The sequence below is a fragment of the Heliangelus exortis genome, chromosome 26, assembly GCF_036169615.1.
Source record: "Heliangelus exortis chromosome 26, bHelExo1.hap1, whole genome shotgun sequence".
Classification (NCBI taxonomy): Eukaryota; Metazoa; Chordata; class Aves; order Apodiformes; family Trochilidae; genus Heliangelus; species Heliangelus exortis.
In genome coordinates, this window is record NC_092447.1 from 1047526 (window position 1) to 1068737 (window position 21212).

The following is a 21212-nucleotide window of genomic DNA, read 5'->3' on the forward strand; positions in this document are numbered from 1 at the left end:
CCTCTTTCCCAACTGCTGCAGGCACAGCAAGCAAAACACCTGCCTCTGCTTGGGGAAGAATGGGCAGAAGCTCCAGACTAAGGTCCAGGAGATGAAATGGGGAATGAAATGAAGTGAAATGCTGTGTCCAGACGGCTTCTCTCGAGGCTTTGCTGCCCTTCTGCTAATGGAGCGAAGCTTTCGCAGTGTGCAAGGAGACAGCAGTGGTCCCCTCTGAGGGCATGAGCTGGGAGATGCTTTGCTTAAAAGCCAGAAGTCACACTTGGAAGAAACAGGTGTAAATATCCAGATGAAAAGGAGAAAGGCCCAGCTCCATTGTGTGCCTTCCAACGTCCAGACATCTGGATTCCCAGAGATGTATTGCAGCTCCTGGGACACTGCTAGAAACAGCTCCACTCCAGCCTGGCACCCGGCCCTGCAAGGGCAGCACAGGGCTGGGCAGGGACAAGGGTCACACATCCCATGGTCCAGTCCTGGGAAGCTCTGCCTGACGGCGTGGTGCCTCCCATGAGCCTCATCCCAACTGTTTTACAGGCACATTTCTCCCAGCATTATTCATAGCATCCATCCCTTATTCATCCAGCTCCCCACCCACACCTGCTCAGCAGGAGACAAGCAGGACCATCCAAGCATGGGGAAACCTGCTTCAAAGCCCCCTGGATTCCAAAGCTGAGGAGCCAGGGGTGGATCCTGCTCTCCTCTCCACCCCACCACTGGGCTCTCCATCCCATCCCTTCCCAAGGGGTCAGTCCCTGCCTTTCTCCCACACACAGCCTGGGTCCAAGCCTGAGCAGCCAGAGAGGAGGATCTGGTTGCTCGGAGGAGACAGATACCTGAGTCCACCTTGATCCTGGTGTTTACTCCTGTTTTTTTCTGGTGAGGTCACTGTGGTGGCAGCTCCAGGAATGGTTTCTTTCTGGTGCTTCTGCAGAGACACCTACAGAAAGCAAGTTACAGACAAACATGTGTCTGGGCTTGACCCCACCACCCTGATGTTAAATGTCACACATGAGCACAGCACCTCCTGGGTGAAATCCGTGCACTTGCTTGCTGCTAACTGCTCCCGTGAGCCCTGCTGCACCCTTCCAGACAGCAAGCAGAGGTGTTAATAGCATGTACAGCCAAAGCCAGCACCTCCAGCCCAACAGCTCCTCTGCTCCATCCCCCAGGGGTCAGGGAATTAGGAAGAGGATAACTCTGTTCTCCCGGGCAAGGTGCAATAGGGCTGTGCTGGCAGAACCAGCCCTCCGGCCCCAGCAGAGGCCAGGCAGAGGGGGAGGATGGAGCCCAGGACCTGCTTTGCCCCCACAGCCCCTTCACAAAGCTGGCAGGGGGATCCCAGAACATGGGCATGTTGCTGGGGGGTCTGTAGCCCCAGCCCTTGCTTTCCCCAAGGAGCTGCAGAGGCTCTGGGGAAAGACATGCGGTGGGGTTCGTGGGGTTCTGATCCAGATCATTTAGGGTTATTAAAAGCACAGCTACCCCTCTACCATGAATAGTCAATTGTTTTGAAGGCAAAAAGGAAACTGGGTAGTGTTCTCCTGGCTGGTTTGTCCTGTGAACTCAAAACCTTTCCTGCCAACAATGGAAACCTGGGGCTGCTCTTTTCTCTGATGCTTTGGTTGTAGCTTTGGGAGGTCACCAACACCTGATGCAAAGCTCATCTCTGGTCATCAACAGGTCCCCTGCAGGGACCAGGGGTGCCATCCCCCCCCTTCCCCACGAGATCCCCACTCCCTGCCGGGGTCCCTCAGTGATGAGCTGGTGGCAGAGGGAGCAGGACAGAGACAAGAGTTCTGCAACCTGAGGGGTGAGAAGAGCTGTTCCTTTTGGAAAAAGCACTGACCAGAGAGAGCTCCCGGGTATCATCTGCACTGTGGGCATCATGCAGGGACACCAGCTCCTCCCATGGCACCTGGCAGTGCCCGTGCAGCAGCTCGGTGGCAGCAGGGGCACGTCGGGGTGGCTGTGACATCAGAGTGTTCAGCAGAACCCAGTGTTCAGTCATTTCTCCTCTGGCTGTTTCGTTTTCGCCTAAACTGCCAACCCTTCCTCCCAGTCCTCTGACCCACCTCACCTGCAGGAGCAGCCAGGGGTACCTGCTCCACAGGGCTCCTCCCTCCTTCCTCATCTCTGCTCCCGTTGATTTTTCACTCCTTTACACAGAACAGGAGCTGTGGCTTTGTGTGGGATGAGCCACGCTTCATCTCAGGACTCCCGAGTTCAGCAGCAGTCAGATCTGAGTCAGAATCTGAGAGCAGAGTGACAGGACACGAAGGGGTCACCTAAAGCACAGCCAGGGTGAAAGCCTTGGAGCGTGCCCTGCAGTCACCCAGCCTGCCAGAAGCACCACAGAGGACTCACAGTCAGGTCCCAGCATCACCAGCATGGCACCACCACCACCCCCCTCCCCACAGAGCTTGTGATGCCACCCGTGTCCATGGGTGTCTGCAGGACACGATCACCCAGAGGTTGTCACTGAGCCCCAAAAATGGAGAAAGGAAAATTACAGCTTAGATATGAGGATGGGTTCAACAGAAGGGAAAGCCAGAACCTCCTGAGCTGGTCAGCTTTAGCTGCTGCAAGGACAGGACAGTGGCCCAAGGGGACCGTGGTGGCCTCAGAGCTCACCCCCTGCACCGTGCTTCAGCATCACACATAACAACAAAACAGCAAAGTCAGATGTGTTTTACTCCTATTTTCCCTTTCCATGCAACATTTCATTATGTTCAGAAAAACCCCCAGAGCTCTTCCTTGAAGGCTGCTGGTAGGAAATGCCCAGCCCGGGCTGAGAGATGAGCTGTGCCTGAGTGGGTGGACAGGAAAGAAAAGTGGAAGTCACTACACAGCTACTTTCCTCCCACTGCTCTAACGCCTCCAAGACGTCACTGAGCCAGCCCCCAAGGGAAAAACAAGCCTTGGGCAGCCTTCCAGAGCAGAGCCCAGCACACTGCTCACCCAGCCCAGCACCCGCAGAGGATGCAGAGCTGCCATGGTCCCCCACGCCGCAGCCCTGGCCCTGTGCCTGGCTCTTCTCCTTGCCTGGATGGCCAATGGTGAGTCTCACCCACCCCCACCCTGATTGTCCTCACTCCCCACACACTTCATTGGGGCCTCACGGCTCCCCACAGGATGCTCTGAGCCCCACGGCTCCCAGGGTACCAGCACCAGGCTGGGGACCAAGAAGGAGGAGGCAGGAGCGTAGCTCCTGGGGTTTGGAGCCACAGCTCAGACACAGCCACAGCTCCCCGGTCACCACTCACCTTTCATTGCTGTCTGGGAGCCTGTGTTAGTCCTCAGGCACCACGAGTGTGGATGGTGTTGGTGTTGGGGTGAAATGGGTCTGAAATGGGTCATGTGATGCTCTGCTGGCTGCCATCCCCCCCAGGCGTGGGTGCGTGTTTGCCAGCAGACAGCACAGAAAGGGTGACAGATGTTACCCAGTGAGGTTTTGTTGCCAGGTGACAATATTGAAATTCAGGCAGGAGGTGTGAAAAAGTGCTCCTTCTGGACAGCAGAGGAGCAGAACAGGAAAGCTGGATCCCAACAGAACTGCTGGCAGAGGCAGGGATGCTCAGGGATGCAGACACAGGCTTCTTGCTTGGGACAGAAAGGCACCAAGATCCTCTCAGCTGGGCTGAGCTGGGCTCTCCCCAGACCAGAGAGGAAGCAAAATGAACAATTGGAAGTGGGACAGGCCTGGGAAAATCCTTGTGCTTTTCGGATGGGTGGGTGGGTGCTGCTGCACACGGGGGTCAAACTCCAGGGAAGCCATCGAGGTGACAAACACAGGAGCTCTGCGCAGCTCCTGTGGCCACCAGCAGGACACTGGGCAGCGTCGCTGAGTGCTCACCTCTGGTCCATCAGGTGAGAAGCTGGGGAGCCCCAGGCACGTGCGCTTTGCTGCAGAGATTGGACATCACCTGCTGTGCTGGGAGCCCGGACACAACAGCCCCAGCAATGTCCAGTATGAAGTGGAGCACAGAGTGTGAGTACAGCCAGGGGGCACAGGGGGGTTCAACCCCTGCCCGGGATCTGACACCGACCACGGTGACAACCATGTCCCTGGCACCTGCCTGCACCGCTGACCCTGGGTGCTCCTCCCTGCAGCTACGGCACAAATTCCTCTTGGACAGCCATCCCAAACTGCATGAAGATCTCAGAGCTCTTCTGTGACCTCACGTACTACACCCTGGCTCCTGCACGGCGCTACTACGCACGGGTCAGGGCTGTGTCTGGAAACCAAACATCCCCGTGGCAAAGGACCAACCCTTTCTCCCCACAAGAAGGTAGGTGGGGTGTCAGGAGGCTCGGAGTGCCAAGCTGCTTGGGAAGAACTTTAGGACAGATGGGAGCAGGGAGAACAGCTGCGGGATGGGACAGAAGGAACAAAGAGGAGCAAACCCTAACGCACTCTTCCAACCACCTTGCTTGCAGCCAGCCTGCGTCTGCCGGGCCAGAGCCTCTCTGTGATGGGCAACACCATCCACGTGAAGCTGCAGCTGCTCCTCAGGGTAGGGAACATCACCCTGAAGTACGACGATGTGCAGAAGCACGCCAGGAGGTACTGGGTGTACGTCAGGAGGGCGCAGGACAACCAGACGGTGAGATAAATTGCTGGTCCCCTGCTGCCTCTGTCACACTCAGCACTGCTCAAGCTGAAAACCCCATTTCTGAAGTACAGTCTTCTGTAACACTGCATGCTGGGCTTTCTCACAGCCGTGACATCACAGAGACATTTCTCTGTGGGTTTTACTGCTGGTTCCTCAATTCTTCTTGGGACTTTGGGTCTTGTTGCTGTCAGCACAGGGACTTTCCCCAGGGGAGAGTGGGCAAGGAAGGGGGAAAGCAGGGTCCCGGCATTCCCAGAGGAGCTGGGGGCTCTCAGGGTCCAACCTGTGCTCCGCTCATTGCAGCACCAAGTGATGGAGACCAACACAGAGTTCAATATCAGCAACCTCTTCTGGGGCACAGAGTATTGCATCAGCGTGGAGCCAGAGGTGGCCAGCCGGCCCACCCGCACCATCCGCACCCCCGAGCAGTGCCTCACCACCAGACAGAGAGAGGGTATGTGCTGGGGAGCCAGGGAATGAGGGGACCTGGGGGGACCTGGATCCACACCAGGGCAGCTGCTCCGTGCTATGCTTTGCCTTCCCCTCTCACCGGGTCACGTCCTCTCTCTTGCAGGGGGTGCAGAGCTTCTGCTGAGCATCCTCACCTCCTTCATCCCCCTGCTGATCTTGGCCCTCCTGGGAGCTCTGCTGGCATGCACTTACATCAAGAAACCCGTCAGGACGCCGTCTGTCCTGGTAAGGAGAGGCACAGGGCACCCTTTGTGGCTCAGGCAGCTGTTGGGAGAGAAGGAAGCAAGCATGGATGAAGCACATCTCACTTCTCTCTTTTCTTTCCTTCCCAGAAATCCTTCATCAAGCAGAGCTCCTTCTGGGTGGAGCAGGAGGCAGCCCAGTGCTGGGGCAGCCCAGACTCAGACCCTGTCCAGCAGCTGTTCCTGTGCCAGAAGGAGCCCCAGCAGGACAGCAGCCCCAGCACAGCCCAGCTGCCCCTGGAGAAGGGCTGGAGGCTCCCAGCATGGCCCGAGGACAGTCTGTGCTCCACTGTGGGGAGCAGGGACAGCAGCTGTGCCAGCACAGACAGTGGCATTTGCCTGCACACCTCTGAGCCGAGCTGCTCCGTGGGCCACGAGCCCCAGCGCTACAAGCAGCAGCTGCCCACTGGTGATGACAGCGGCGTGGGCTTGGGGACCACCTGTCCAGGCCCCTCCAGCAGCACGGAGCTCAGCCTCTCCTCCCCTCTCCCACAAGCTGTGGAGTTCCGTGGGTACCTGCAGCAGTCCCAGGGCATGGTGGAGTCCCAGCAGGACCCATCCATGGCAGCGTCCTCCTTGAGCTGCCCAGGCACCACAGACATCATGCTGGGCACAGAGTGCTCTGAGCTGGCTGTGTCCAAAGGGTATTTGAAGCAGTCCTCTCCTGAGCACCCCTGCAGCCACAGACTGGACCTTGCTCCCTGGGGGGCTCTGAGCTGGGGGGCTCTGGGTGCTCCCTTAGCCTCTAAAGCCAGCCCTGAGCTCCTGAAAGCTCCCCTCGATCTGAGCATCTTCAGCACTGACCTCCTGGGGATGCTGCCCCTCGAGTGGCTCCAGCTGCAAACCCAGCCCCTGAGCCTGCCCAGTGGGGACAGCAAGGACAGCCACCTCTGAGCTGGAGACCAGGAGCCCACCAGCTACCTCTTGTACCCACTGCCTGTGGAAGCAACTACTCTGATAAGCTACCACCAACCCCCAAACCTCAATGCACCAAAAGCAGCCCTGCCCACACTGTGGTCCATGTTCTGCCACTATTGCCTACAGATGTTATTTATTCTATTTATTTTGTAAATACAGAAAGGACGTGGTGTTATCTGTTTGGTGTATTCATCTGTACATCCTCTCCTAAGGTCAAGCTGTGCTTTCCATTTTTAGACACAGACTTTTTCCTGCAGCAAAGTGCAATGTGCCTTTGCCTCACATGGGGCATTTCCACATCAGAACTGGGAAAAAAGGAAAACAAAGGCAGCTCCCCAAGAGCCTGGCACTCATCTGAGGACCAGGGCAGTTGTCCCAGGCAGATGTTGTGTCCTGGGAGCACACACAAGAGAAGCAGCAGGGAAAAGGCCCTGGGCAGCTTGTGGTGATTTCACTGAGCAGCATGGGTGGGATAGGAACCCCTCCAGGGCAGAGCCAACAGGTCAAACCAGGGGGTTTCTGTGATCTGTGAGAATGGAAACAAGCATGAGATGGGAACAACTTACCGTGGGCTATGCTTGAGCACTGTCAGGTCACTGGACAGTTTTTCCAAAAGTCACTGAGTTTCCAAGAACCTTCACAATGGGACTGTCCTGTTAAAAGTGTTGGTGGAAACCCAGCTTGGGGAGTACTTTTTTCAGGTGAAAACACGAACCACTACTGTCAGGAGAAGGGCTGTGGGTGCACTGCCAGGTTTCCTCCTGGAAGGTCTGATGTTGCACTCCCCAGGGTCAACATCTGCCCCGTGCCAAGGAATGCCAACCCTCTGCACCCTCTGCTCCTTTCATTTCCATCTCTTCTGCCCCAGGGTGTTTGGGAGGTGGGGGGTGGGAGAATTGAGGCTGTTTGCTTTCTTCTTTTCAACTTCCTCTGAAAAACAGTCATCAAAACTGAGTGTGATTTTTTTCTTTTTTTTTTCCTTTTTTCTTTCAAAAGCTCTGACGTCAGCTCTGCAGCCAGATCCTGTGCAGTGCTGCTGTTCCTGCTCACCACAAAAGGCTCCTGCCCGGGGCAGCATCCCTCCAACCCCTCCACTCCAGCCAGGGCTCTTCCTTCAATGAAACCCAAAGGGATTTCCCTGAAAGCCACAGAGCTTTGGCTTCATTAGCCAAGAGCACAGACAGTCTCTCTGGCTCCCTGGAAATCCCAGATGCTTACGTTGTCCAGAATTAAGCCACATCCTAACACACAGAGGACATTCAGCTCTCCTCCTCCTCCTCACAAGTTTCCCTGCCCACAACTGTGTGGCCTCCCGAGTTTCTCTTCATTTTCCTTCTGAGAAAAGTTTGCAAAGATGCAGTCCCCAAACCCCTGGGCCTCTCCAGCCCCCACTGCTGGGTGGGGTTCCCCTCCAATGGTCACAGCAGCTTCTCCAAGGGCTGCTCCTGGCTCCAGGGACTTTCACAGCTGCTTGGTTCTGCTGAAGTTGAGAAGGTGGCTGGCACAAGGAAGCCCATTGGGGTTTTCTGAGGTGTTTGATTTCATGATCAGTGCAGAGGACGAATTTCCACATTGGTCCAGATATTTGACCTGGGTGGGAAGTCTGAAGAAGTTTCATTTCCTTTTGGCATTTTCACCTATTGCACAAACCCAGCCACCCAGTCCTATGGCTCATTCCTGTCCTTTTTCACATTGTTCCCTGCAGTCCCCACTGCCCTCTTCACCAACAGTCTGGTCCAACATCTCCTGGGCACACATTCAGCTGCTCTGAAGGGCTGGGGTGTCCCTGAGCTGTGCTGGGCCATGGGGAAGGTGTCTTTTCTCTCCAGGATGCATGCTGATGGAGCTGGGATAAGGCAGCTTCCTTGTCCTCCATCTCAAGCTGGGGGAGGTTGCTCCAGTGCTCTGGCACGGGGACAGCAGGAGGGAGGCCCTGGGCACCTTCCAGCACTGCCCATGGCCAGGGTGGGCCAGCAAGAGAAATGCAGCTGTGGGGAGCAAATGGAGAAGCTCTCTCAAAACCAGAAACTGCACCATTCCATTTTTAGTAGAAACTCACTATATTCAGGGGTGGTTTTCTGAAGAAGTAACAAGAACAGAGGAATTTCCCATGGCTTGTTTCAGTTGCTCTTTCACCCTCGAAGGTGCATGTGAGGCAGCTCAGGGAAGTGGCACCAGGAGCACCTGAGCTGCCTCTGCCCCAACAACCCCCCAGTCCCAGCCTGAGGACCATGGGGCACAGTAAAGAAAGAACCCAAAGCCTGCATGGGGAAGAACAAAACCAGAGTGCAGGGAAAGTACCTGAGGCCCCAAAGCCTGGAGAGGACTTTTGCAGGAAAATCCTTGGGACTACCCTGGGGAAAGCTGCCATGACCATAGAGGTTCCCACCCAGCTCCCTGCAGAGGCACCCACTGCTGTGCCCATCATGAGGCTGTGCTGGAGGCACACAGAGCCAGGATCCCCATCAATGGGCAGGGAGGAGCAGGGTGATGTCCTACCTGCAAGCCAGCCTGGTTCCCATCTCAAGGCTCCTGGTTGTGGAAAGGGATGTAGCTGCTCCCCACCGGGCTCAGGGAGCCACTGATGCTGAACGGTGGCACCAGCTCCACAGCCACTGCCCCCAGCCCACTGCAGGGAAGGGGAATGTCAGCGAGATGCCTGCCCCCCCTCCTCCAGCCCCTGCCTGCCCACAGGGTGGGGGCCATTCCCAGATAGCTGGGGCTCCCCAGGGCATCTGTGTCCCAGGCAGGCAGTGCCTGCTAACAGCAGAGCTGGGCAGGTTTGGGAGGTGGGGGTTTGTCACACCTCAGCTCTGTGCAAAGGGGCCACCCAGCCCACCCTGAGTCCCACATGGCCTCACTCACTCACTCACTCACTCACTCACTCACTCACTCACTCACCAGGTGTGGTAGAGGTTGAAGACGAAGTCAGGCCCTGGGGAGATGGGAAGGAGAGGTGTCAGAGCTCTGCAGTGCCATGAACTGACTGTCACTTTGCTGTGAGTCTGTGCGCTGCACAGGGATGGGCAGGACAGCACCGGGACATCCCCGTGCACACCACCACCCCCACCTCATGTGCCCCCACCCCACAGCAGGCTCCCCCAGCCCCCTGGGAGCAGCAAATGCTGGGTGTGCTCCCCACATCCCAGGCTCTGCTGCCCTTCATTCGGAACCCCCCCTGCCCTCCCCTGCTCTGCCCACACTCACGGTGCCAGCACCATCCCCTCTGGTACCACCGGACAAAGGCGTAGCCAAAAAGCACCAGGACCAGCAAGACCAGCCCCACACCCACGACAATCCCCAGAGCGTGTAGGGACTCTTTTCCTGGAAAGCAGAAGGAGGAGGGGCTCACCCAGACCCCAAGCAGCTCTTGGCCAGTCCTGCAGCCCCTCACACTGTGCTGGGGGGCCCTGACCACCCTGACAGTGCCTGTGTCCCACCCCTGCTCCTGTGCACACTCTTCTGGGCTGAAGCATCTTTCTCCTCTGCACAGAGCCACCAGCAGGTTCTGGCCGTGCAACCTGGCTGCAGTTTGGGCAGCAAAAGGGCACAGGCCGGGTAGGAAGAGAGAAGAGGCTGCCACCTCCCGCAGCTCTGCTGCCTCTTGCCGGCAGCACCTGGCTGCACATCCCCATTTCTGGACAGGCAGGTCCCTCTAGAGGATGTGCTTATCAGGGCGAGCAGCCTCCTGCTGCTGCCACCGGAGGCCGAGGACTTTTCTCCATCCCTCCTGTCCCACCGAGGGGTCTGGCACAGCCCAGCTCCAGCCAAGGCTCCCTCCATCACCAAGGGGACACCAGCCCATGAGCAGCCCTTTCTCTGCTGGTTACAGCACAGAGTAAGCCTTGTGCAATGCACCAGGATGCTCCTCACACCTCTGCAGCTGCCACCAGCTCCTGGTCCCTCAAGATCCTTCACAATTCCTGGACCCTTCTCTGCTGCTGTGGCTGCCAGTGGGAAAACGCAGGCAGGGGTGGTGATGGGCACAGCTCTGGGGGCTGCTGTGGCCAGGAGGGGACAGCAGGGTTTGGTCACTGCACCAGAGCACAGCCTGCCCCACAGAGGTCCCCTTCCTGCCTACCTGGGACAAACGGCCAGCCCAGGGACAGGGACAGGGAGCTGTGCCTCGCAAGCCAGCAAGGAGGCAGTGGAAAAGGATGACTTAACAGCAGCTAAATTTAGACAGATGCCAATGGAGTGAGAACATTTCCCCTGTGGTCACACTGTTTACATAGTGAGCAACGTCCCAGGTCACCCCATCAACCCACAGCACTCACTCTACCTGAGAGGACCTGGCAAATACCTGGGAGCCCCAGAGCATCACGCTGCCACCCCTGAGTTGTGGGGGCTTTAAGGTGGGGTTTCAGAGGGCAGGACAGGCAGGCAGCCAGAGCAGCCTGCTCCTGCTGGGCCAGGGGCAAACTGGGAGCCCCGGAAGCTCAGGTCACAGCAGAGGCTGTCGGGGGTGAGGTCAGGGAGTGGCTCAGGCAGCAGGAGCTGCGGGACGGGAGGAGCGTGGTGCAACAGCCACCCTGAATCAGCCAGAGGCTGCCGAAACTGCCCCGTCCCCACGCCTGCTGCTGGTGGGAGGATGACAGCTTCGTGCCCAGTCCCTGCCCCTCATGTGGGAGGTGCTCCCTGCCCCAACACCCTCGGGAGCAGACATCCACACAGCCCAGCAAGGTGCCTCCGAGCAGCACAACTCAAGCCTGAGCCCCACCAGAAGCTGAGCCCCAGCTCTGCAGGCAGCAGAGGGGATGGGAAGGTCCCTCAGCCACCCCATAACACAATAAAACATCCCCACCCCTGCTCCTTAAGGAAATAAAATTGCCAAGGACTCACCTGCCTGGGGGTCCATGTCCTGGTGTCCAACACCGTGCTGCAGGAGCTGCTCCCGGCACAGCCCAGAGTGCACCAGAACCTGGCACGTCCTGCCTGATCCCTCCTCTCCCGGTGACACAGTCGCCTCACTGCCCGTGCCACTGCAAGGCTGGGCACCGGTCCTCACCCACTGGTTGAACTGGTTCCCAGGGGAGAAAGCAGAGTTGCTCTGGCAGGCACCACTCCCCGTGTGTCGGACGGGACACGGTGCGGGACGGCTGCACCCAGCCCCACACCCACACCGGGAAGGTGCGGTGCCTGCCTGCACCAGCAGCTCTGCCCTCCCGGTGGCACAGGCTGCACTGGTGATGCTGGGAGCCTGAGGGGCAGGAACACTCTGGACACAGCAGTGTCCAGCTCTGGAAAGGTGCCTGAGCAGATGTGTCCTCCGACTGCCACCTCCTGGCAAGGAGAAGCAGCCTGGAGCAAGGCAAGGTCCCACAAAGGGCTGGGGCTTGGGTGTTTGGGGATGCCCACTAAGGCTATGGCTTGGTGCAGGGTGAGGGCAGGACCCCAGGGTGTCCCCCGTCACCCACTGCCCCCAGAAACCTCCCAGTTTAATGCACTTACAGCTGTGTTTGATCATTTCAAAGCCTATAGCCACAGGGTTAGGTGCCTGCTTGCCAACAGGGGGGGAACCATCTCCCGCAGCTGCAAGAAGAAGGTAGAAAACAGAGACAATCATTAACAGCTTGGAAACAGGGCAGCCAGGAGAAAAATCCCTCTTTCCCTCCCCAGAAACCTCCTCTTTGCACACACTTTGTCAGGCACAGCCCCTGAATGTTCTGTGCCCCAGCATGGGAACAGGCAGGACCCAAGCCCCCATACAGCCCTCCCTGGAGCCAGCAGCCCTACACCAATGCCTGGGACACATGGGGATGCTGGTGGGGAAGGGTGGGATGCAGAGCCAGGAAGATGCTGAGGAGATGATGTGCACCCCCCAAGATGCACCCTACTCCAAGAGGCAGGACAGAGAAGCTGAGACTGCTCCTTGCCAGGCAGTGGAAAGGGACAGAGTGTTTGTCCTTGTGGCTTGGGGAGGCTCACGGCTGCACAAAGCCCTGGGCCAGCCCTGCCTGGCCCCTGCCTGACCCTAGACAGGGTGCCCAGAACCCTGTGTCATGGCTGGGTGACAGACACAAGAGGCCAGAGAAGGGTGACAGTCTGGGAAGGGTGACAGGCTGGAAACGGAGCCGCACTCCAGGAAGCAAAGCCCCGCAGGCGTGCAGAGCTGTGACACAACATCTGCAAACCCCAGCTGCTTCCTCAAAGCCTTTGCTTAACCTCAAAGAAGGAAGAACCTCTCCCCACCATGCCACCTCCCACCCCACAGACGCTGCCAGGCTGCTCTCCCTTCCACACCATCCGTGCCATCCTCCTGCCCTCCCTCTCAGGGCATCACATGGACTGTGTGGGCAGGAGCCCAGCCTGCCAGGGTCCCCACACCTCCCGAGGGGGCTGAACCCTCACCAGGGGAGGTGTCCCTTACCTGCAGAGCCACAGGTAGCTGCCGAGACCCCTGGTCAGGCTGCGGGGCTCCCAGGGCAGGGTCCCTGCTGTGGCAGGGCTGGTGGATACAGCGGTGGCACAGCTCCCCAGGACACTTCACAGGCTCCCTGCTGGCACAGCACAGACCTGGCAGCAGCAGCAGCCATTGGGAAAGCTTGATTACACACGGAGGAGAGAGGGTAATTAGCTGCACACCCACCACTTCCAGCATGATCCCGCAGCACAAGGCCAGGCTTTGCTGCCAGCAGGGCCAACTGCACCCACAACCTCCTTGACCCCAACCTGCTCCCCACACCCACCTTCACCCAGCTGGACTGAGGGTCTCAAACCTCAAATCCACCCTGCCCCACCTTTGAGCCACAGCAGTGAGCTCCTGCAACCCAGGGCTGCTGCTCTGCCAAGGCATGGGGGATGGCAAGGGGAGAGCCTGGACACCCCTGGGCTGGCCCCGTAGCCCCCTTTGCAGAGCCCTGGCAATCCACAGCATGGTGGATGTGACCCCGAGGTGACATGCCACCACCACCACTGCTCCTTTTCCTTTTAGCTTCACCCAGGTGCTGTCTGGAGCACGGGGGGGGGGCTGTGCAAGGACACACAGAGCAGAGTGACCCAAGGGACAGGAGCGTATAATGGTCTGGCACCCTCATACATAAACTCTTCTCCTTTCCTCCTCCACCTACTACAATCTCAGTTTAAAAACAACGCGGAAGAGAGGGACAAAGAGCGGGATGGCTGTGGTTTCTCTTCTTATCAGAAGAGGAGCATGAATAATCCTGCCCTGTCAGTCAGTTCACTCCTGATAAGCTATTTTGTGACAGCAGCTCTGCAGGTGAGTCACCCCCCAGTGGCAGATGCTCAGGAGATTACTGTAGGTGATGGTGCTGCTGATAGACCGGTGTTATATTACAATACAAATCATAATTCCTGTTTCACAACTCCTCTTGTGGGTTTTAAGGAGCGCTGGGGCGGTTCTGCCCCAGTGTGAGTGCAGCGCCGGGCAGAGACACAGTGGGAGCATCGGCGGCTCCCTGACCATCGGGGCACCCCCAGCCCCCCGTGTCCCAAACCGGAGGAGATTTCCAAGGTTTCTGCAGGCAGAAGACCACGTCAGAGCTGGATGGCCATGGTGAGTTACTGACAGCTTCACCCACAGCTCTGCCCCCCTCTCCCTGCACATCAGCCCCAGAGAGCTGACACCCCAGGCACCCTGCACACCCTGGGAACCCTTTTGCTGGTGATGAGGCAGCCCAGGCTCAGCAGAACTGCTGCTCCCTGGCCCCAGCCCCCTGCAATATCCAGGCAGGGCAGGATTTCACCCATCTCTCTCAAAACCCCACCGTGGCAGCTGGATACAGCGCTTGGCTTTTCCCATGAGCGCTGGTCCCACATTTCTCTGTGGCTTGCCTTAGTCCTCTCCCAGAGTGGGAAGCAGACAAGAAAGGCAGCATGCCTTGCAAGTCTGCTAGCCAAAGGCAATGTGCCCTTCTGTGCTCTTGCCTAATGTGCCTGGGCAAGAGCCTGGCACCCCTGCACCCGGCACGGCTCCTGCTGCGGGACTGCTCAGCACAAGGGACACGCTTGACTTGGCTTGGCTTGGCTTCCCATGGGACCTTTTTCAAGCAAAGCCTTGGCCACCAAACCCCATCCTGGCACACAGTCCCTCCCCAGGAGGAACAGGCTTCCTTAACAATGGGCAGCCCTGTACAGCCCAGCTCACAGAGCACCATAGAACCCTCTACCAGCCACACACCAGGACATCACCCCCTTGCACACATCCATGGGTTCAGTCCCATGCAGCCAAGCAGTTTGCCCTGGATCCTAAACCTTTCGAAGCTGAGGCTGGCACAGGAACACCCTACCTTACCTTCCTTTGGTTGGGAGCAGCCAGCACAGCTCCTGGTTCATCAGCCAGAGGCTGTAGAGGGGAACAGCAGGAACCTGGCTGTGTCCTGGTGCCAGGTGGGCTGGCACCTGCCGAGATGGAGTTTAGGGTGACCAGAGCAGCATCAACATGGGAAGAGATGAGGGAGCTCAGCCAGTTACAGCAGCCTTGATTCCTCCTGGAAATCATGTGCTTGGAGCTGGAGCTGGCACAGCTCTTGCCTGGCTTTAAATTTAACCAGTGCAGCTCTTGCTTGTCCAGTGGTTTCCAGAGCAAGAGGCAGTCATGGAGAGGCCGCCCCTGGGACAGCTCTAGGCTGTGAACCTGTTTGAAACAGAGGAGGTTCGTGGACTGAAGAAGATGCATTTGAAAAAAAAAAAAATACAACAACCAAGAAACCCAACAATTTCTCAAGGTGGGCAGGTGGGCAGCACCACAGCATCCTCCCTCCCACCTGCATCCACCACTGACTGTTGGCAAGGACCCCAGTACCAGCCACGGTGATGGGCACAAGTGGGGGGCAGCTCAGGGGCAGGGGGGTTGCAGTGCCCTTTGGGGCCTGGAGGAGCCATCCTGGACCCAGGAACCGTTCTGCAGGGAACCGTTAGGATCCCATTATCCAGGTCATGCCTGGCCAGGGCCCACAGTGACACAAGAGGTCAGCATGAGGAAGGACTGGCCCCACATGCCCTCAGCTGTCTGGGCTGGAGGACGTAGGTGGTGGCTGGGAGCACTCCAGGCTGGCATTACAAAAACTCCCAGGGCTCCTGCAGGATGAACAGCTCGGGAAGGGCAGCCAAGATGTCCAGGAGATACACACCCTCATCCCAACCTGCCCTCTTGCTCCCTGCAGCTCCAATCTGGAGCTGGGACCCCCCCTGGCAGCACTGCCCATGGATGCCAGATGAGCCTGGCTGATGGGAGAAAAGCCCCTGGCATTTCCTCAGAAGAGACACAGATGTGTGCTGGGGCACAGCCACATGCCCACAGCCCCAGCCCCAGCAGCAGCAGGCAGGATCCCCTCCACAGCTCACTGCTTGTTCCCAGACTGGGCGCAGTCAAAACCAGGAGCCCAGACCATGCAGCAGGGCTGTGATGGAGAAGCAACCTTCCCCAGCTGGGCGAGGGGCAGCAGCTATCAGCACCTTAAATAAGTCCAAGCTATCTTTGTGTGTTAACCTACAAATAACCATTTGGAACTTGCTTGTAAAAATCCTACTGCCCAGAGCAGCGTTCAGCTCACAAAGCTCAGCAGCCCAAGGAGCAAGACTTGCAGACCCCAAACTCTCCTGAATCGTGCTCCTGGGTCTGCAGTTTTCCTGCAGTGTCCTTAATCTTCCTTACCTCTGCTCATGTTGGCTACATGCCCTGCAAAGGAACTCGTCTTACCTGTCATGGTAGAGCCCAGGAGCAAGAGCAAAGGAGAAGAGCTCGCTCAGGACTGGGAGAACACAGGAGGGAAAAGGAGTGTGCTGCTTCCCGCAGCCTCAGCAGGGCAGGAGCACACTTCCAGCCTGCAAGCTGCCAGGAATCATCTCACCAGCATGGCACAAACGTGGCTGCAAAACAGAGTGGCAGAAAGATACAGAATCCATCCACACCCCCCAGAGGAGCCCTGACCTTCACCCAGCACCCAGGTGCCCACTGAGGATGGGGACAGGAGCCCTCTGGTGCAGCTCACCCACCTTTCCTGGGCATCCCTCAGCTGGGAAGTCATTTCAGGGAAACACTTTTGAGGAGATCAAGTGGGATCAGAGGCTTATTCATCAGCTGCTCTGGGGCTGTGTTTACAACGTGTCCTAGCAGCAGCTCAGCCCTCTCTCCCCGCCCTGAGAGCACATGCTCCCACGGGGAGGACTGGTTTCTCCAGCAGGCTCTAGGGAAAGATTTGGGCTGTTACCCTCGGTTCCTGGCCCCACAAAGAATATAACCCACATCCTGACAAGTCTGGGTGGCACGGCCCTGCAGGGATGTGTATTTTGACTCCTGGCACATGGGACAGTGCCTCTTTCATAGCACATATAGCTCATATATGTTCCTAGTGCATTCAGGGCAGTAGCTCTGTAATGTTAATAGCCAGTTATTGGAGCTGTGCAGGGATGGTCCATGGTAACAACACAGCTGGTGATCCCAGGTGACAGCAGAGCCAAGTATTGTGGCAACAGGACGTGCCACCCTCATCCCTAGCAGCTCTGGAGCAACCTGAGCTGTAGGCTGGGGCAGTTTCCCTGCTAATCCTCCTGGCTGGCCTTGTGCAAACCTGAGAGATGGCATTCTCTGTGCCTGTCCGGGCTCAGCTGATGCTCCACTTTGTGGGCTGCCCTCCCTGGGGTGGCTGATCATGTTATCTGTGTGCTCGGCATGGGAATCACGATGGGGCAGGGAACCACTCTGCCACAGACCCCTCCCCACCTGCCAGCCGCTTTTTGGATGAAATTTCAGCTCCCTAACTGGTTTCCCCCTCTGATTTGCAGGATTTAGCCTTGGAGCGGCTGAATGGCAGAGGTAATGCCCATGGGATCCGGGGGTGTGGGTGCTGCCAGGCTGGGCCTGGTGCTGCAGGACCACACTGCTGTGTTGCAGGTCCCAGCAGAAGACACAAACCCACCGTGGCACAGGAGTCCTTCAAGCGGATCGGCATCCCCGTCCTGGCAGGCCTGTTCTGCATCGCCTTCCTGGTTACCATCGGGTTCCTGGGTACTCCTGCTCCTGTGCTCCTCCTTCCCTCCCTTCCACCTTCTTGCTGAGCTGCCAAGCTCAAGCTCTGAGCCTGCCCCTTCTCCCTCCAGTCAAGGTTTACCTGGATTCCCACTACTTCTTCTGCAGTCAGCCCCTGAAGCTGGTGCCACTGCAGCAGCTGTGTGATGGGCAGGCAGACTGCCTGCATGGTGAGGACGAGGCCAACTGTCCCCAGTGGGTCCTTGAAGGGCCACCAGCCCATGGTGAGTCCAGGACACCCTGCTAGAGCTGGGCTGCTGCTGAAAGCCTCCGCCTGCTAAAGCCACCCGTGGCAAAGTTGACTTTGTGTCTGTCTCCAGCCCGTGTTTCCAAAGACAGATCCATCCTGCAGGTGCTTAACAGAAACACCAGAGCCTGGTCCTGTGTCTGCCACGACCACTTCAACCTGGAGCTGGCAAAAGCAGCCTGCCAGCAAATGGGCTACCAGAGGTACACGGCTGCTTTCTCCAGGCCTCTCCCACCTGCTTTATCGATCCCTCTCCCATAAAAGCTCTTTCTGAGTGGGGATCTGTTTACTTATAAAGTACCAGAGCTCTGCACTAATGGTTTCAGTCCACCCAGAGCACTCAGTGTCCCCACGAGCCAGCTGGTCTCTGTGCTGCAAAGCCTTGGCAGCCTCCCATGTCAGCCCAGTCCTCTGCCCGGTGTCCCCTGCCCTGTCCCCAGCCCACCCTGCCCTGCTCCCACCCCCCAGCAGCACCCACCCCCTCACCTTGCTGGAGCAGCCCCTCCGGGGGCACACGCAGAGCTCAGCCCAGGTCCCACCACCGAGGAGCTCCTCTGAAAAGGGACCCAGCCCCTCACATTCCCCTTTTAAAACCTCGAGAGAGCAGCAGGTGCCAATCTGTGCAGCTGCCATCAGGCTCCATGTAACTCACCTGTGACCAGCTCCTGTGCTGCCCCTCACGTCCTTCATGGCTGTGGCACTTCCTTCCCTCTTCTGGTGTCCCAGTGTCCCTGTCCCAAAGAACTCCCTTTTTCCATGGGGTCTTCCTCTTGTTCACTGCTGCGAGGTTCCACATTCCTTTTCCTCCCTGTCTCACCAGATCTTTGCTGGGGCCACAGACAAACATTTAGGACCAATTTCTAAAGCTTTGGTCTCTCAACGTTTAGAGCTGGGTTTCCACGCTCCCGGAGATACTCCACCACCCTTCCCGTCCCCTCCCAGCACCCGGGTACTGCTCCGGGGCTGCGTGCCCCAGGGCAAAATCCCTGACCCGTGCCCCCGTCTCTTCCAGCACTCCCGTTTTCCAGGAGGTGGAGGTGGGTGCGGAGCAGCCCCTGCCTCCCCGCGAGGTCGTGCTGAGCAATGGCAGCCTCCAGGTGCTGGAGCCAGGCAGGTGAGTGGGGGGCTGCACACAGTGCCCACCATGCCCCTCACCCCGTACCTGGCTGCCGAGCCGGAGCATCCACCGAGTCCTGCCCTCTTCTTCCTCCTTCTTCCAGGAAATGCCTCTCTGGACGAGCTGTTTCACTCTTTTGTTCCAGTAAGTACCACGAGGCTGTTTGCATCTCAAAGCACTCGTCCTTCCTGGCATGGCTGCAGCCACCAGAGCTCAGCTCTGGCCCTCCCTGGTTCCTGCACTGCTTGAATGAGAAAATTTGGATTTAATTACTGCTAACCTGCTTATAAAGCTGTTATAAACCTCCCAGAAATGAGAGATTAAGCCTAAGAGAGGCTTAACTATCTGTCTGGGCAGGTTTCATCTTGCTGATGAATTACCCCAGTTAAACCAATCTATCTAGTGGGTTGGGGAAAGCAAGGAATGGAGTGACCCATTCCAGCCAGCCTGGGGACAATGTGCAAGCAGAGGGCAACCAAGGGGGTGCCAAGGGGGGACAGGCAGTGTCAGGGGGGGGGTGAGGCAGCCCCAGGAGGCTCCATCCCCGAGGATGGAGGAGGGCAGAGCGGGTGCTCTTTCTCTCTCCACCACCACAGCTAACCTGTTGCTCTGTTGCTGCTCTCACGCCCGGCAGAAGACTGTGGAGAGAGCACCAGGACAGCTCGTGTGCTGGGGGGGAGCCCAGCTGCCATCGAGTCCTGGCCCTGGCAGGTCAGCCTGCAGTACAAGAAGGAGCACATCTGTGCTGGTAGCATCATCGACCCCAGATGGGTCCTGACAGCAGCCCACTGCTTCAAGTGAGTTGGAGACCCACCCCACCCTGCTGCAGCACCAAGGCTGGGGATGCTCCTCCAGACCAGGCTGAGTCCCACCAGGTTTAAGCCACGTGTTTTTTTAACCTCCCACGACGGGACTTTTGCTGCCTGACTCCACGGCAGAGCCTTGGAGTGGGGAAAGAGGTGAGCAGTAACAGACACCTCTCTGTGCACAGGAACAACCCGGTGGTTCAGAGCTGGCGTGTGAAGGCGGGCTCCAGCCTCCTCTCAGGCACTGCCACCCTGGATGTGGAGAAAATCTTCCTGGCTGAGGTGACACCCTCATCTCCCAGGGAAAATGACATTGCCCTGGTGAAGCTGCGGACCCCTCTGCGTGTCTCAGGTGAGCATGAAAAGCCCCTCAGAGGTGCCAGGAGGGCTGTGGGGAGCTGGGTGCCCAGCCAGTGCCTGGCACCTTCCCCCTGGCACCTTGCTGCTCCCTTCCAGCCAGCAGCAAGCCCATCTGTCTGCCCTATTTCGACGAGGAGCTGGTGCCCAGAACACCCCTGTGGGTGATCGGCTGGGGCTACACGGAGGAGCACGGTGAGGAGATGGGGTGGGGGGCTCCCTGCTCACCCAGGGATGCCGGGGGCACCCCCTGAACGTCCACGTTTCCCGCAGGCAAACTGTCAGAGACCCTGCAGCAGGCAAAGGTGGAACTCATCGACCAGGAGAGCTGCAACCTGGCTGCCTACCACGGGGAGGTCACCTCCAAGATGCTGTGTGCTGGTCTGCCCCAAGGAGGGGTGGACACCTGCCAGGTGGGGGGCTGGGTTCTCCTGGGAGATGGCTGCAAGCACCAGCACCCACCATGCCAGGTGCCTGGAGGCTCCTCAGCCCCATCTCAGGTGGTTTTTCCTTGCAGGGGGACAGCGGTGGGCCCCTCATGTACTCGGGGGAGCGCTGGCAGGTGGTGGGCATCGTCAGCTGGGGCCAGGGCTGCGGGACCCCCAGCACACCCGGTGTCTACACCAGTGTCCGTGCCTACCTTAACTGGATCTCCACCGTCCGCAGGGTCAGTGCTGTGCCCCCAGCACCCCCTGCTCCACACACAGGTTTCAGGGGGTGCAGGGAGGGGTTGGCTCTTTCAGGACACAACTGCTTTTCCTCCTGGTTTCATCTGCCCTTTCAAAGTTGATCGATTTCTTCTCTCCTTCCAGTCGGAGCTCTGAGACCTGCCGGGACAGGTCTGCCCCTCTCCCCAAGCCTCCTTCCCCGTCCCTCCAACACGTGGCTGTCTCGGCTCTGGCAGCAGCTGGGAATTGGATCCGCAGGCTCGGGAGTCGAGCGCTGCCTCCCCAACCCTCCCTGCTCAGCTGGGATGCAGCAGCTCAGGGGCAGCCAAGGAGGACAAGGGTGGCTCGGAGTCGATGGCCACCGATAGCGTGAAGGAATCCGACCAGCTCGCACTCCCTTCCGGAAAGACAATAATTTATTGCCCTGTGCTGCCCTTGCTATGGCAGGAAGGCTCCTGTGGGGCTAAGCTGCTGTTTGCTCACTACTGTTATACAGAGAGAAATGATGTATGTGCGTAGAGTATCCCCATTAAAAGAAAATATTTGTTTTTACACGCAGCCCCTGAAGGCTTTGCCCCTCTTCTTTGCAGGGTTTGGGTTTTTTTCCACTCTACCCTGCACCATGTGCTGGAGCTGCTTTCCCAACCCCAGGCAGGGTTTATCTGCTGGCTCCTGTGGACAAGCTGTTCCTGTACACAACGAAGAAAGTTCAGCGTGGACCTGGGCCATGACCCCACACAAGCTCATCAGAATTAGCTCACTTCCAACTACTGCAAGCCCCAG

General features: G+C 58.1%; 3 protein-coding genes and 1 long non-coding RNA gene across 8 annotated transcripts; 2 read left to right on the forward strand and 2 right to left on the reverse strand.

Annotated features, from left to right (window-relative positions):
* Window positions 1-133: 133 nt before the first annotated feature.
* LOC139807761 (uncharacterized) lies at window positions 134-3871 on the reverse strand. 3 transcript variants are annotated; one of them, XR_011730671.1, is made up of 3 exons: window positions 3264-3871; window positions 2078-2285; window positions 134-937 (listed from the first exon to the last, which is right to left on the reverse strand). It is a non-coding gene; the product is annotated as an uncharacterized lncRNA (long non-coding RNA). The 3 variants fall into 3 exon arrangements; XR_011730672.1 differs by having other exon boundaries at window positions 2078-2806; XR_011730670.1 differs by lacking the exon at window positions 3264-3871 and having other exon boundaries at window positions 2078-2920.
* IL10RA (interleukin 10 receptor subunit alpha) lies at window positions 2959-6419 on the forward strand. Its single transcript, XM_071769123.1, has 7 exons — window positions 2959-3056; window positions 3868-3988; window positions 4111-4289; window positions 4438-4604; window positions 4917-5067; window positions 5188-5309; window positions 5417-6419. Exons 1-7 carry the CDS (start codon window positions 2993-2995, stop codon window positions 6218-6220), a joined length of 1608 nt encoding a protein of 535 aa, XP_071625224.1. The 5' UTR covers window positions 2959-2992; the 3' UTR covers window positions 6221-6419.
* SMIM35 (small integral membrane protein 35) lies at window positions 5229-16300 on the reverse strand. Of its 2 annotated transcripts, XM_071769136.1 has the most exons (9): window positions 16202-16300; window positions 15906-16075; window positions 14499-14840; window positions 11087-11776; window positions 9452-9568; window positions 9146-9179; window positions 8744-8873; window positions 6811-8232; window positions 5229-5348 (listed from the first exon to the last, which is right to left on the reverse strand). In XM_071769136.1, exons 4-7 carry the CDS (start codon window positions 11709-11711, stop codon window positions 8768-8770), a joined length of 882 nt encoding a protein of 293 aa, XP_071625237.1. In that variant the 5' UTR covers window positions 11712-11776; window positions 14499-14840; window positions 15906-16075; window positions 16202-16300; the 3' UTR covers window positions 5229-5348; window positions 6811-8232; window positions 8744-8767. The 2 variants fall into 2 exon arrangements, with proteins under 2 accessions (XP_071625237.1, XP_071625238.1); XM_071769137.1 differs by lacking the exon at window positions 15906-16075.
* On the forward strand, window positions 13638-20981 carry TMPRSS4 (transmembrane serine protease 4). Of its 2 annotated transcripts, none has more exons than XM_071769124.1 (13): window positions 13638-13760; window positions 16991-17021; window positions 17100-17213; window positions 17306-17458; window positions 17555-17684; window positions 18494-18595; window positions 18702-18742; window positions 19233-19395; window positions 19590-19756; window positions 19861-19956; window positions 20035-20174; window positions 20262-20428; window positions 20574-20981. In XM_071769124.1, the coding sequence occupies exons 1-13, from the start codon at window positions 13752-13754 to the stop codon at window positions 20800-20802; spliced, it is 1542 nt and encodes a 513-aa protein (XP_071625225.1). In that variant the 5' UTR covers window positions 13638-13751; the 3' UTR covers window positions 20803-20981. The 2 variants fall into 2 exon arrangements, with proteins under 2 accessions (XP_071625225.1, XP_071625226.1); XM_071769125.1 differs by having other exon boundaries at window positions 20279-20428; window positions 20574-20711.
* The last annotated feature ends 231 nt before the right edge of the window (window positions 20982-21212 follow it).